The sequence below is a fragment of the Ammodytes marinus genome (assembly GCF_949987685.1).
Source record: "Ammodytes marinus genome assembly, chromosome: 3".
In the NCBI taxonomy this organism is placed as follows: Eukaryota; Metazoa; Chordata; class Actinopteri; order Uranoscopiformes; family Ammodytidae; genus Ammodytes; species Ammodytes marinus.
The window spans coordinates 21,798,554-21,812,676 of NC_137232.1; the positions used below are offsets into that span (position 1 = coordinate 21,798,554).

At 41.7% G+C, this 14,123-nt stretch overlaps 1 protein-coding gene across 1 annotated transcript in view; it reads left to right on the top strand.

Annotated features, from left to right (window-relative positions):
* The window catches only part of LOC307248404 (uncharacterized protein), a gene marked incomplete at both ends in the record, with an annotated part of 39,705 nt that overhangs the window by 13,642 nt on the left and 11,940 nt on the right, over positions 1 to 14,123 (top strand). The window contains 2 exons of the mRNA XM_080024802.1: positions 7,908 to 7,965; positions 12,257 to 12,505. Of these exons, the coding sequence (XP_079880928.1) occupies positions 7,908 to 7,965; positions 12,257 to 12,505 (307 nt within the window). The remainder of the gene's footprint in view (positions 1 to 7,907; positions 7,966 to 12,256; positions 12,506 to 14,123) is intronic.

A 14,123-nucleotide genomic window follows, 5' to 3' on the forward strand; every position in this document is an offset into this window, starting at 1 on the left:
ATAGCTAAACAGTTAGTTTTATTTTATTGGTCAATGCCCAAAGACAAATCCATATTTGACAAAAAGACAATATTGAGAGACGAGTCTCCAAAAGTGATACAGAGGTGTGTGTGGCACTCAAAATTACCAATCTAATGATAAAGAATAATAAATTATCACTTCATTGTCATGCACAAACTACATTGAAATGGGGGTTGAAGCTCTCAAATGTAGTGCAAGACGGGGCTAGATGAGGAGGTGGTGGTGGTGGTGGGTAGGTAGAAGGTGAGTGAGGGCAAAGAGAGGACGTAGCAGACTGATAATTATGTCCAGAATGAAAGAAAAACAGAAGAGACGGCTTTAAGGCGAGAACAGAGACATTTAATTATAGGGACGGGGTCATAGGAGCAGGGTGTGGTGGACGGCTGCACACCGGGGGTCTAATTCCACTGTGTGTGTGTGTGTGTGTGTGTGTGTGTGTGTGTGTGTGTGTGTGTGTGTGTGTATGTGTGTGTGTGTGTGTGTGTGTGTGTGTGTGTGTGTGTGTGTGTGTGTGTGTGTGTGTGTGTGTGTGTTCACCCGAGATGGCCGACATTGGCTTATATCCGCATAGAGTTTTTGAAAATACGCACTAATGTATTGTCTCATGCCCTCTCCTCTCCCCTGGCAACTCCTTGATCCATTGAGATAGATTTTTCTTTCTTTTTGTTGTTTTCAGCCAAGAATCAATCAATAACTCAACAATCATGTTTGACAGGAGGATCCTTAGATTGCGGGGAGCCTCAGTGGCCAGATAACCTTTCATTTTATTCTTCAGCGGAGCGAAAATCAATCTGAAAGTGTATTGCTTTTTCAGCTTTTTGACTTTATAGTCTAATACACACAACATGAAACTGACAACATGCTTCAAACATCCATTTACTCTCATATTTACTGTATGCAATTACGATGATGTAAGCTTTGTCACTGGAATAGTAATGGCATTGTTACTGTGGTTACCTACTCTACTAATTTGTAGTGCAGGTGAGGTGTCAGCCATCGAATCAGGCTCAGGCACAGCTGCTCTCATGACAACCGTTTGCATGTTTATATATGTGTGTGTGTGTGTGTGTGTGTTTTTCAATGCGAGTTGTCTTTTGTGTTTGTACATGTGCAAGTCTGTAATTACTTGAGCTTTCCGATGTAAAAGGGTGAAAATTGGCAGGTATTTGAAAACAACAAATGTCAGTGTGTGTGTGTGTGTGTGTGTGTGTGTGTGTGTGTGTGTGTGTGCACGTGTCTATTGTGCCTATCGTTAAGTGTTGTATGTGTGCATTAAGGCTTAAGTGCATTTGTTTAATTACTGCATGAAGGCTTTCCTTTATTTTGAGGCATTCAATTAGGATATACAGTATACTATGAAAATTCAAACAATACTGTTTGTTATATAATTAAAATAGAGCTTAAAGATATAAGAAATAAAGAATAAAGATTCATACATTTTCTTTAACCTCCAATACATTTCTAATTTAAAACAGCAACTCCCACCATTAAGTGAGCACTGCTCTGGACGTATACATGAAAATGTACATGTCATATGCGTATATGAGGAAACATAAATGCTGCATGGCTAATAGGGAAAAGGAAAATGATTATATGTGTGGCAAGACCAAAATAAAATGAGTCATCCAATTAATCAATTCTAGTTTATTACTGGGACTGCAGGTGAGCTGAACATGCAAACATGTGAAATGAGACAAATACACCATTCAACATCAATTAAAGATGAATTAAAGTCTTTAATAGAAATCTTTTTGAAACCAATGTGAAAGGTGTCACTTGTAGTGATGAACTTGTAGAGAATCATCAAGTGAATTTCCAGCTCCCCTCAGATTTATGGAGCTTCATAGGGAGCCTCAGCTCTTTTGTTTTTCTGTCTGTCACGGAAACACAAATTCAAAATAATTATATTGTGGGTTAGTTTTTAAATAAGATGTTGCCAACAAGTTCAAAATATTGACTTAAATGTGATAATACTGTTTGTCAGTGTTGACTCATTTGATGATTTAGTTATTTCCGTGAATCTGTGTTTCTTTCTAGTTTGTGCCAAATTTTGGAAATTCTCTACAAGAAACATATTTATTCTTTGGAAACTACAGACCAGTAATATAAAGTATTATGAATTCTGTCAGTTTCGGGGAAACTATTGTTAAATGATTAAAGCACCGAATCCTGTTGTCTAAAATGATAAATGTCAGTCATGCCCACAGTCTCCATTGAAAGTACACTAATATTTTCAGGGCTGAATGAATGGAAGCATTGTACAGTATATGGAAAAATAAAGATTGCTACCAGGGTAATAATTGATGCCTGTTTGTGTGTCTGAACCGCCTGTGCACCAGCATGCGGGTGTGTGGTTGTGTGCGCGTGTGAGTGTGTATACGCATTAGTGTGTGAGCTCTGAGGGGAAATTCCTCTCTCAGGGCTGGGAGCTCTTCCTGTCGTAGAGCTGTGTTTGTACAGCCTGGCTTTGTCGGGATATCCTACCCTGTTCATGTCTGAGGCAGCGAGAGGGAGAGATGGAGGGAAGGGGGGAGAGAGGGGCACCGATAGGGGGCAGGGAGGGAGAGAGAGTGAGGGGTCAGGCTGAGAAACCAGAGGCAATGCTAGGAGTTTGAAGGATGTAAAGAAGCAAGTTTTGTCATTTAAAGGTGCAGTGTGTGTTTAGAACTGACTTGATAGAAATGGAATATAATATTCACAAGTATGTTTTAACTAGTGTATATGCTTGAAATTAAAAGTGGTTGTTTCCTTTATTTCCTCAGAATTAGCATTTTTATAGCTGCATAGTAGCTGGTCACCCTATGGAAGCAGCCATGTTGCACTGCCATGTTTCTACAGTAGCACAGAATGGACCAACCTAATAGCCATTTGCGTTTTTGGGTGTCCTGACTCCTGAGGAAATGCACCGGTTGGAAGACGTAGAAGTAGTAGTACTAGAATAAATAACTATCTTCTCCTCATCAATTGCTATTGTGGAAAGACTTGAGGCAATGGTGGATGATGCCACCTTTAATAACTAGCTTATTGTCCTTGAAAGCCACTGTATCTTCTGTTTCAAAAGGGAGTGGTTACCAAGGGAGTGTTGCAATCGAAAACCTTTACCCCTTGATGTAATATTCAGATTTTACACACTGCACCTTTAATGTAATTTGGTATGCCATCACAGTGGTCTGAATGAGCAAAGTCTGCTCTAATCCTTAGCTTTAACACTGTTGGACTGGTGTGAGGCTGGAGGTGAAGGGACAGGGCCAAGCGACCAGACAGCCTCCAGCCTGAGGGAAGGGGCCATTTATCACTAATTCACCCTGTTTTGATGTTGTCTTGTTTTTTCAATGTCAGGCTCAGACCATTCCTAGCAAACATCAGAGTGAGGAGCCTAAGTGTCTGAAAGTGAATTGTTTTTGTAGAGGAGCCCCAGTCACTGACCTGAGCTCACAGAGATATTATCAGGCTCCGATGTTGATGCGTGGAGACGGGTTTCAGCTAAAAATGAACCCCAATCACACTGCATTTCATTGGAACATAATCATTAATAAACAAGAGAGATACAAGGCTAGCAAGGCTTTAATGGTTCAGGTTACATCTATTCTGACTAAAACAAAATTGAATGTGCAAAATAGAGTGTTTCTTGACTGAGCGTCCTCTAAACAGAAACTAATTCAAATATGGAATAAATATGCAGTGTATGTCCTTGACAACTGGTATTTCATTAAAATTCAACTTGGCTCCTTTTGTTTCCCCTTGACTCTTATGCATTGATAAGTTAACACAAACAGCTTTGGGCAAGGATTGTGGGTTCAATTAGTTGATAGTCAATTGGTAACATAAACAAGCATATCAATTAGCTTGTAGCATTTTAAAGGTGCTGTAAGCAAAATGGTTATTTTAGCTAACTTCCTGTCAGTGACTGCAGTTAGCAGTCTCCTCCTTCGTCCCAGCGTCCCCACATTAATGCACTGCGGTTTTCAAGCAGCGAGTTAACTAGCATCATCTCAGATCTGTAAGTGCGATAAAACATGATAAAAACCATCAAAACAGACATTGGGAAGGATTTTTACCTGCTCCGCTATTGTAAGCGCATAACCATTCTCCTATCTGTCGCTCTGCACGTGCACCGGCAGTGAGACGTGCCGGTTTGTAGCGTTCTCTCTTCTGATTGGATATCAGCTGTGGGATCCCAGAAAAGTTTATTTGCCGATTACATGCAGAGCGGGTGACTGAGAGATCGGAGTTATGAAACGTGCATGCTATATACGTGATCACTGTATAAATATAGAGCGATTTAACATAAATATTAACATAAATATATCGCTTACACCTTTAACTAAATAATAAGTATGTTGAGATTGTGACCTTGTCATTCATCTTCTAAGAAATATTAATCGGGAGCGCTTTCGTGATCAAGTGGTTACTGCCTGTGCATACCACATCTCCGCAACGTCACCGCTCCAATTCCTGCCGCTGACCTCTGTAGCATGTCACACCCATGTTTACTGTCTGCCTCTTTGTTTTCAAACTGACCAACAAAAGTGAAAACTACCCCAAAACTAACATTTAGGTAACACTCAGTAGCCCTATATGCACGAGCCAAGGTGCCAACATTTAAATGGGAATGATCCATAGAACCATTAGCTTGTCGAGAACATATGAAAGGTTTCTAGTTTTAGTCTGCCGTTTCTCCAATGTGAAGTATAAATAGAGGAAGAACATTTTTCCGTCTTAACTGTATGTTTCAGTTTTTGTTTTGAGAAGGACTATTGTCCTCTGCCGGGCCAATCTCCTCTACATCTCCTCCATAATGATCTGCTCACCTTTCCCATTATGTCATTTCCCCTCGCTGTCATCACGTTGGCCATTATCTCCGCAAATGGCACAGACAACATTGAGATGTTGTTTGTGTCAGAACGAGGTAAAAATATCACTGCACCCCTGTCTGCGATCTTATCGGCCCCCTCTTTGTGATGTTTACTGTTTGATTTTCCTCCGTCTGCGAGTTGTTGTTTTTTTCTCAACGTGAGGTCACTTTGCCTCCTCCCGGCCTCTAATGGCCGCGGGCCTCCCTGACATCACATACTCAGTGGTTGCAAAACAATTTCTATGGTGTCCGTGTGTGTATGTGTGGGTGTCGGTTTTGGAAAGGTTGCCAGGAAGTGGTTTATTGTTGGTGATTCTCTTAATCTTTTCACACGTATACTCAGAGTCTTATCAGTCATTGTTGTTGTGATTTTAACTCAGTAACCGTGGTTGGTTTGACCCCTCCTGGACGCCAGACAGGACCCCAACCTTTGCAACAGGGCTTACCTCAGATACACCCTTCCTGTATCGATGACAATATCATGACTTACCTGGCTGTGCGCGTGTATGGGTGAAGAGGTGAAAAAAAGGGAAAGAAAAAAGTGGCTGGACCTCCGACAGTTCTTAACCTGCCGTGACAGTTGGCAGAGGGTGCGGGCATAAAGAGGGAGAGGTGCACAAAGTGTATGGAAGGAAGGGTGAGGAGAGGGGGAGGGAAGAGGGAGGGCGATTGGAACCACGATAAGGCTAAGAGGTCTGTGAGCAGGCCAACAGTGACGTAAAGCTGCGTGTGTGAGCCTTTTTAGGCAGTAGACAGTTCATCATAACTGTTTTGAAACAATGTTTTATTAGCTGAACGTCTATCGATCTGCTGCAGTAACTTAGTACATTTCCTCAGTATAGACTACCATACTTTATTATAACTCTGACTCTGTCACTTCCTTTCTCATTCATCATTGCACGACCCTCACCATGGGGACCCAACTTGATCTAACTTAATTGTTAGTTAACTCCACCTCAGCCGGATACAGAAAAAGTATTTATTTTACCTCTGAAACTATAAGTGATTTGGGACTTTATAAGTCCTAAGTTAAGTATCAGAATACTTCTTTACCACTGATTCTATATGGAACAAATTGTATAATAATCAACTGCAGGATTTTATAGTGGAAAGATGAAAATCATGAATACTTAACATCACTTCAGGTGAGAGTTTTAAGCCCAAGCTTAATGACTGGTCAGTCTGTGGGCTACCTGCTATCACGCTGACCTTGATGAACTGGCTGGGAGCCCTCAGCCCGGCACATCTAATTAGAATTGTGACTTTTAAGCAGTGTGTGGGTGTGTGTGTGTGTGTGTGTGTGTGTGTGTGTGTGTGTGTGCATGTGTGTTCTTCCCCTTCCAACCTTTTTTCTTATCTTATCACCTCTCTTTTAGTTTGTGCTCTCCACTAATCTCTTCTATCTCATTGCCCTGTTTCACATCCCTTTAACCTCTTTGTTCTCTTTCTCTGTCAGATATCTGGATATCTGACAAACTCCTGCAAATCTTTATGCTGCCACACTTCTTCTCCTCTCACCTTTCTTTGCCCTTTTTCTTTTACATTCTCTGTGTGATTATCCACCCCTTCTCTCAGTCCTTTTTATCCTTCTATACCGTCACTATTCTGGCCTTTTCCTCCCATCTGTTGCAGTGCAGATATTCTGTATATACCTCCACTTAAAGCAAATACCTGACTCAGTGCTTTCTGACACACCAATTTTCCCCCCTTGGACATTTTGCACCTTCACTGCAACCCTTCATCTTCTCTTCTCCCCATGTGTTGCCTCCAGCTAATACTAGTGCTGCTGCCAACCTCCCGCCTTTAACCTCCCTCCAAAAAATCCATCTCTCTCTCACTTCACACCTCGCTCACCTCCTGTGCGGCTCCTGCTTTCTATTTCTATTCCTCCCTTACCTCAGCACCTTGCTTTCTCTCATCCCGCCTCTGGCAGTATACACTCTCGTAGCAAAGACGTGACCGCACATCTATGGAGCCCTTTAGGAGAAAGCCTACCCACAAGGCACACGGTGGAGCGATTTGCATGTCAGGCGTTGGTGTGTTTCACGGAGGAAGGGAGGGAAGATATTGTGTTGGACTGAATTATTCATCGCTGATCTATAGGTTGAACAAATGCATTGGGAAAGCGGCAGGAAGAAGATAAAAACACCTGTCCTCTGTTATCTCTCCAGAGTGTGATATCTTTGTGAGCTCAAAGTCATCATTGGAAGAAGTCCACCTCGTCCCCTGCGTGGGTACTGCAGGATGGGGTTGTAAGGACTTGTTTTACCTCAACACAAGGCTCTGAATTGTATTAAAAGTTTTGATTTAGATAGATAGACTTTACATGCAGAATTATTCTGTTCCTAATTAACCAGTGTGTGTGTGTGTGTGTGTGTGTGTGTGTGTGTGTGTGTGTGTGTGTGTGTGTGTGTGTGTGTGTGTGTGTGTGTGTGCAAACCACAAAGACTTGTCAGACATTAAAAAAGAACACAATAAAGCATCACACCTGGTCCATTAGTTTGTTCAGTAAATTGAACTCTCTCCGCATGACTGCGGGTGGAGGTACCTGCAAGTGAATGAGCACTCAGCTGCAGACATTGCTTGTTCAGGCAGTGAGTCACAACGATGCTGTGAGGCTGAGGGCAACGATAGAAACACATCTTTTCACACAGGTGGAATGGAAATAGGTCATTAAGTCAAGTACTTTGTTTGTGTCCAGTTTTGATGTACTTGTACTTGAGTGTTTTTATTTTAAGCTACTTTATACATCGACACTACATTTATTTCAATTTGTGTAGGTTCCATTTTTTTCTGCCTAGAATCCCAGGATGACTCACATAGTATATTGTTTGTATCGCACAGAAAATGTACAGGGGTTAACTTTGCCTCCTGGTTTGCTGCTCAATTGGTCTTCATGATAAAAGATGTAACAAAACAGTTAATAAGAGAAATTGAATAAATCTGACTAAACACACACACACACACACACACACACACACACACACTAGGCACATGTTTGATGGATGCCTTCTCTGTGTTTTCTTTACAGAAGTCCTTCTCTCTGGTGTTGGAGGCTCTGGACTTTGATAACGACACATCAGAGTCAGGTGAGGCTGCAGCTTGTGTGTTTGTATGCCTGTCTATCCATTATATTATCAACTCACTGCCTCCTCAGTGTGTTGTAACAGCTCAATTACTAAAATGTTGGAGCATCATTATAGATTTTTCAAATACTGGAAACAGGTTGGAAAAAATTCTGACCGCACTCCAACAAGCTCAAGGGCAGTCTGGGTGCCATGTTGTGTTTTGAAGTACCTGAGAAATCCTATTCTCCCCCTTTTTTCCCAAGAGAACATATCCATCTTATCTTTATGTTTCCTTCTCGACAAGCAACATTTTCATTGAGATAAACTCAACCCTAAGTACTGTACTTGTTTACGAGTCATGTGTGGTTCAACATGGTGAAACAATGTGAAAACTAACGGCTGCGAACATACGAAGCTGGAAGGTCTTTTTTATCCCGACCCTTTAATTTCCTGCTTGTCTCCTTGTTGGTTCCCCTCGTAATCAGTTAAAGCTCCATGACAGGGAATGTGAGCCGCATGCTATAAAAAGTATTAACACACACACACACACACACACACACACACACACACACACACACACACACACACACACACACACACACACACACACACAATACACAATACACAGATGGAGACAGATGTTCCTATGCCTTCCTCATTCCTATCATGCCACCATGGTCCCTTTCATCCCACTGTCCCTAGTCGTATCCAAAAGATGACTGAGATAATGAGAAACTGGGAACTGCTCCAGAGATCCATTCTCCTTAACTGTGTTAGTCTCTTCCTGTCCTCCAGCGCTGCTCTTACGTCTTGTCTGCATTATCTGACGTCTTTTTTTGCAAGCCCCTTGTATTGGGGACTAAAGCCGGTCAGCTTAGCTCTGCCAAAACACGGGCGTCCTGTAGCAGTCTGAACGGATTTATCGGACCTGGCTGCTAATCAGAAAGGATTACCAAGCATGACTGTTACCTTCTGAAACAGTCCTTGGAAAATAGTGATGAAAATATGATGTCCTTTGAGCACCGACTGTACAACCTTCGCTGAGTTTTGTGTAGATTAAACGTGGCTTGTGTTACTGTCCTGGAGCGTACCTTTGTCTATTGAGTGATATATCACAGTTTATTACTACTTTGGTCTTATAGTTTTGGTCCTCGTTTTAATTGGATGTGATAACATTTCACTATCCTAATGTAATTGCTGAGATCTAAGGATTGTAAACACGCCAACAGTCTAGCCATCTTCTGTTTAAACTTTCACTGAACTCCGTATGTAGCAGTTTGGCTAACCTCGGGCCCATTTCACAAAAATAATTTCTGGAGCTGCCTCTTTTAAATTAGGCTTTTTTTATTTGCCCTGAAATTAATTCTACCTTCATGAAGGTTTTAATGTTCCCTTTCGATTACCTGTTTGAATAAAGGTGTTGATTTAATAGTCTGGTCAGTACGGAGGCTGAACAGCTTGTAGTGCTGTTGAACTGTATCATTGAACTGAAAATTTTTTGAGTAGTGAAACATGTCAAAATGAGCTAGAGAAAAAAAATCTACATTGCAGATTGTGGTTTGAATGTGGCAAATGTGACAAAAGGAACCCTTGGAAGTTTGTTTCAAATCTCTTTAATCTTGTTTAGTCATATTTTCCTTCTTATTTTCCTGCCTGATCTTTTAAGCAATGTCGCCATCTCCCCAGATCAAGGTATCTTTTCATTTTAAAGCTCACTGTTTCTCACCAAAACGTGTATATAAACTTGCTGAATGTCTATCCTTTGTCATTAAACATTTCAAGATAGGATTTTTAGAAGAAGGTGAAACCATACAGTACTAGCAGTCCTCCTCTTATTTATGTTTGCCACATTCCTCTGCACATTTACCTCCACCAACTGTGGATTGGTGGAAGGAAATCCATTGGCGAGACCAAAGATTAAAAAAATAGCACTACCACTTAGGGTATCATTAACTTTGAAGGTACATTGTTATAATGAACCAGAATTTACTTTGAAATAGCAGAAGTTTCATTGCCTTTGTTTTCTTCCTTACATATCTATAGTGGCGTTTCCAGTGCAGATTTGCTGTGTTCACCCGTTCTTCAACCGTATTGACATAGCTCTCACAGCCACAAAATTGCCACCACTGCCTCGAAAGGACGGAAAATTCAATAAGAGAAGGGTTATAAAACTCAAAACACATGTTTAGACTTTAGTGTTTTTATACACATGAGAATAATTTCTGAATCAACGCTGAAACCAAACAACAAAAACTCTGTGTGCTCTTAGAAATACACCCTTATAAATCAAATATGGGGGAGACGCAAACACAGTCCTGCTGATCTCTTGGTTTCCATACTTCTACTATGTGGATTCTTCAGTTCAGGTGATATGGAAAAGTCAAAAGGAGGCGTTTTGCTCTCCTGCAGTGCTGTCTCAGCTATACTGTCAAGGGAAAGCACTTCCCAGTGGCAGGCAGTGGGGGGACAATCACCTGAGGCCACAGACGGAGATATAAAGTGTTACCTGCAGAAACAGTCCCAGGTGTGTCTGCTGCTTACATTCTCTTTACTCCTCTGTGAAGTGTGATTTCAAAAGCAGCTGAAGGTTGCTTTTTGTTGCTGCTTCTTACCAACATATTTTTGAGCCTTATTCTCCATCTTTCTCTCATACAGTTTGCCTCTTCAAATAAATGATCTTATCTATCTTTCTACCAATTGTGCCATCTCATCGAATCACGTCAGAGAGGAAATTGGACTATGTTATACACCTTTCCTGCTGTGCTGCCCGATCATGTGGTTATTTTTCTCCTCTTCTCCTTGCTATTTCTTCTCTTCTTCATCTGGCAAAGTAATGGCGATGACATGCCAGAGTCATACAATAATGAAATCCCCATTATATGCACTGCAGAAGCGCAATGAACCGGACACTCGGATTTGACTACGGCCAGGGGACAGTGCTGGAACGGGGTGACGGCTTATCTAACTGGGCTCTCAGTTTCCACTCTGTTCCCACTCCTCTTTTACTCTCTTAAACACACACACACACACACACACACACACACACACACACACACACACACACACACACACACACACACACACACACACACAAACACACCACCCAATATGTGCCCTGTTTTCATTCCTTTGTGTCAAACCACACAGTGATCTCATCTCACCATCAGGCGGTTTGTTATGTGTGTGCGTTAATAGCTGCCTCCCTTCCTCTTTGGCTCTGTTGGCTTCTGTCTGTCACGCACACACGCGCACACACACACACACACACACACACACACACACACACACACACACACACACACACACACACACACACACACACACACACACTTCATACCCTCTCCCCATCACTGACTAACTTCCAATGAGGCTTCCTTTTTCTGGGTTACTATCCCGCAAATCATTCCATTTATCCTCACCACCATCTCTTAAAAACACAACTATGTACATTAAGACACACACACACACACACACACACACACACACACATTCGCAGTGCTTTGTGTGTGTTAATACCCCGTCATAGGAGATTAGAAACTGAGTTGGGGATGACAGTGCCTGGGAAAGCCCCTCTGGGGGTCATTAGCCGCCGCCTCAGGGCCTCATTTGGTCCTGTCTGGTGTTCAGGCTGCGCCCTCTCCTCTCTGCAGACCTCCACCTCCTTTTTCCTGGTCTTGTAGTAACTCCTTGGAATATTGAAGATCAGATACATATGAAATTGCACCTTATATTTCTTTTGAACCTGTTCTCAGTGGAATTGCTGAAAACTTATTTATCCAAAAACACTAAATGCATGGCTCACATGATTGTTTGGAGCGGGAAAACACAGATATCAGATTGTCATGGTATCCAATATTATGCCAAATATCTCGAACAAGTTGATGTTACACACAAAAATTAAGTTTAAAGCTGCGCTATAATAGTATATATATTGATAATATTTTTTTAATTATGTAGTGTGAAAGGAGTGAAAAACAAACTGATATGTATTCACCTGCAGTCATTATTTTGGTGTTATGGGCTTCATCCTCACTGCCACATGTTTTGCTCTGTCTCATCAGCGTATAGTTTCCAGCAGCAGGCAGAGGTGTTCAGTGTACGTTATCTGTTCAGCACCAGGCAGCGGTCTGGCACTGTGAGCTACTAGCTGATGAGCACATGAAGCATTTAGCAGCTAAAGAGACGTTACAATTCCCTCAGGAGTTGGTAGAGAACCGAAAAAATTTTCCTCTCGGGTTTGCCTCAGTCCCATCCGCTAAAGGCGAAATGATCAAGTTGTGTTGCATCTTAACCTGAATCTTCCTACCCTCAGGTGAGCTGATTGAGCGAGTCCTCCTTTCCTCCATGCTGAACCCCAGTGAACAGTGGCAGACATACAGGCACCACGGACGGACTCTCAGCCTGGAGTATCGGCTTCGCTTCCGCTGTGACTCAAACTACTACGGCCCCTTCTGCAACAAGTTCTGCAGGGTCCGGGATGACTTCTTCGGTCACTTCAACTGTGATCCAAGTGGCATCAAGGTCTGCATGGAGGGTTGGACAGGACCTGAGTGCAAAGGAGGTGAGAGAGGAAAGTTAAATGTATTCATGTACACAGTGAGGAGGTTGGTTAAGACACACAGCGCTTCGTGGCTCATATCATAACTTTATGTGTTTTCCAGTTTTAGGCAATTAGATTACAAACCATGTTTATAAAAGCAAAAAATATATATTGAAAGAAATTGTTTGACAATTCTGATAAGGGTTGATTCAAAATTGATTCCGCTTTCTTACAGATGAACTCATGCCGGCACGGTTTATATGAAGATACAAGCTATCTGAGTTTAGCATGCAGACTGGAAACAGGGGGAACAGCTAGCACAGCACAGGTAGACAATGTAACAAAATAGAACATGGTAGTACGTGTGTATTTGGGGGACTAGTGCAACTGCTGCACTAGTATCTGCCTTAGGTTGACTTGAAAAAAAATGAGTTTTTGCTCTCCATTTATTTTCCCACTGTCCCTAGAAGGGGGTTTTCTTTGTAGTGATCATCTCTGAGGTTTTCTTAAAAGCGTTTTCCACAAGGGTCGTCCTTCCTTTCCTTCCTAGTGTTGGCCTCCAAAGCCCTTTTGAAATGTATGACTGTGTTTAAGGGCTATTCAAATACATTTTTCACACAGACTAGTGTCATAAGCTTTAATTGATAGACTAAAACCAAGTTGACACTCTCAAGGATCCACATGATTGTTCACACTTTTTTTTTGCATAATAACAAACATCCACCACTGTTAATGACATTCTTAGGACTCATTACACTGACAGTAACTACAGACAGCTTCTGTGGCCGTTTATGTGTTGTGGGTGGTTATTCACGGTCAGTCTGTGACTCATCAGCTGGACGACCTCACTGTATGACCTCGGAGCGCTGCCATCAGGCCGCTGCGATGGTGAAAGTAAATGGAGGAAACCAGAGTGGAAACCATTGGAACCCTGAAGGACATGCTGCTAGTTTTTTTACGGACATCCTAACTTCGTCTAACTTCCTACACAGCAGGTCGCTGATTGGACTGCAGAGAAGCAGGAAGTCTGAAGAATTAGCTTCCCTCTGTTACCCCCTGCAGGTTAATGACCATGATGAAGTTAGGGGAGGGGGGGGGGGGGGTTCAGACTCAGGTTCTCCTCCTGGAAAAATGAACTGTTGGAGTAAATAATCCCACACTCAAATACAAGGGAGTGTAACCTCAGTCAGAGGAAACACTTTCCAGCAGCTGTCCAACATTTGTTAAGTTGTGTGTTTGTATAATTGGTGATAACTGGGGTCGTTTCGTGTAGAAGATTGTTGTTATTCAGATGTTTTAATCTGGTCTAAATTCAGGTATCCTTCTGTTAGTGGCCTTTTTATTGTCTCTAAAGTCAGAAAAAGAAAAGAAAAACATGGGGAGGGTTCTTTTAATTATTATGGTCTATGTCTCTGGAAAAGCCTTCCAGAAGACATGGGGACGGCAGAGAATGTTGATATTTTATCATGCAAATGCAATACATACCTTCATAGTTTGTCTTTTACTTTGATTTGACTTAAGTTATTTATTCATTTTATTTGTGCTTATTGTACGCTTGAAAAATTATCTCAAAAGTACACACATACCGACACAATACATAAAATAAATACAAGTGTTATTATTCATTTTTAATGATTTA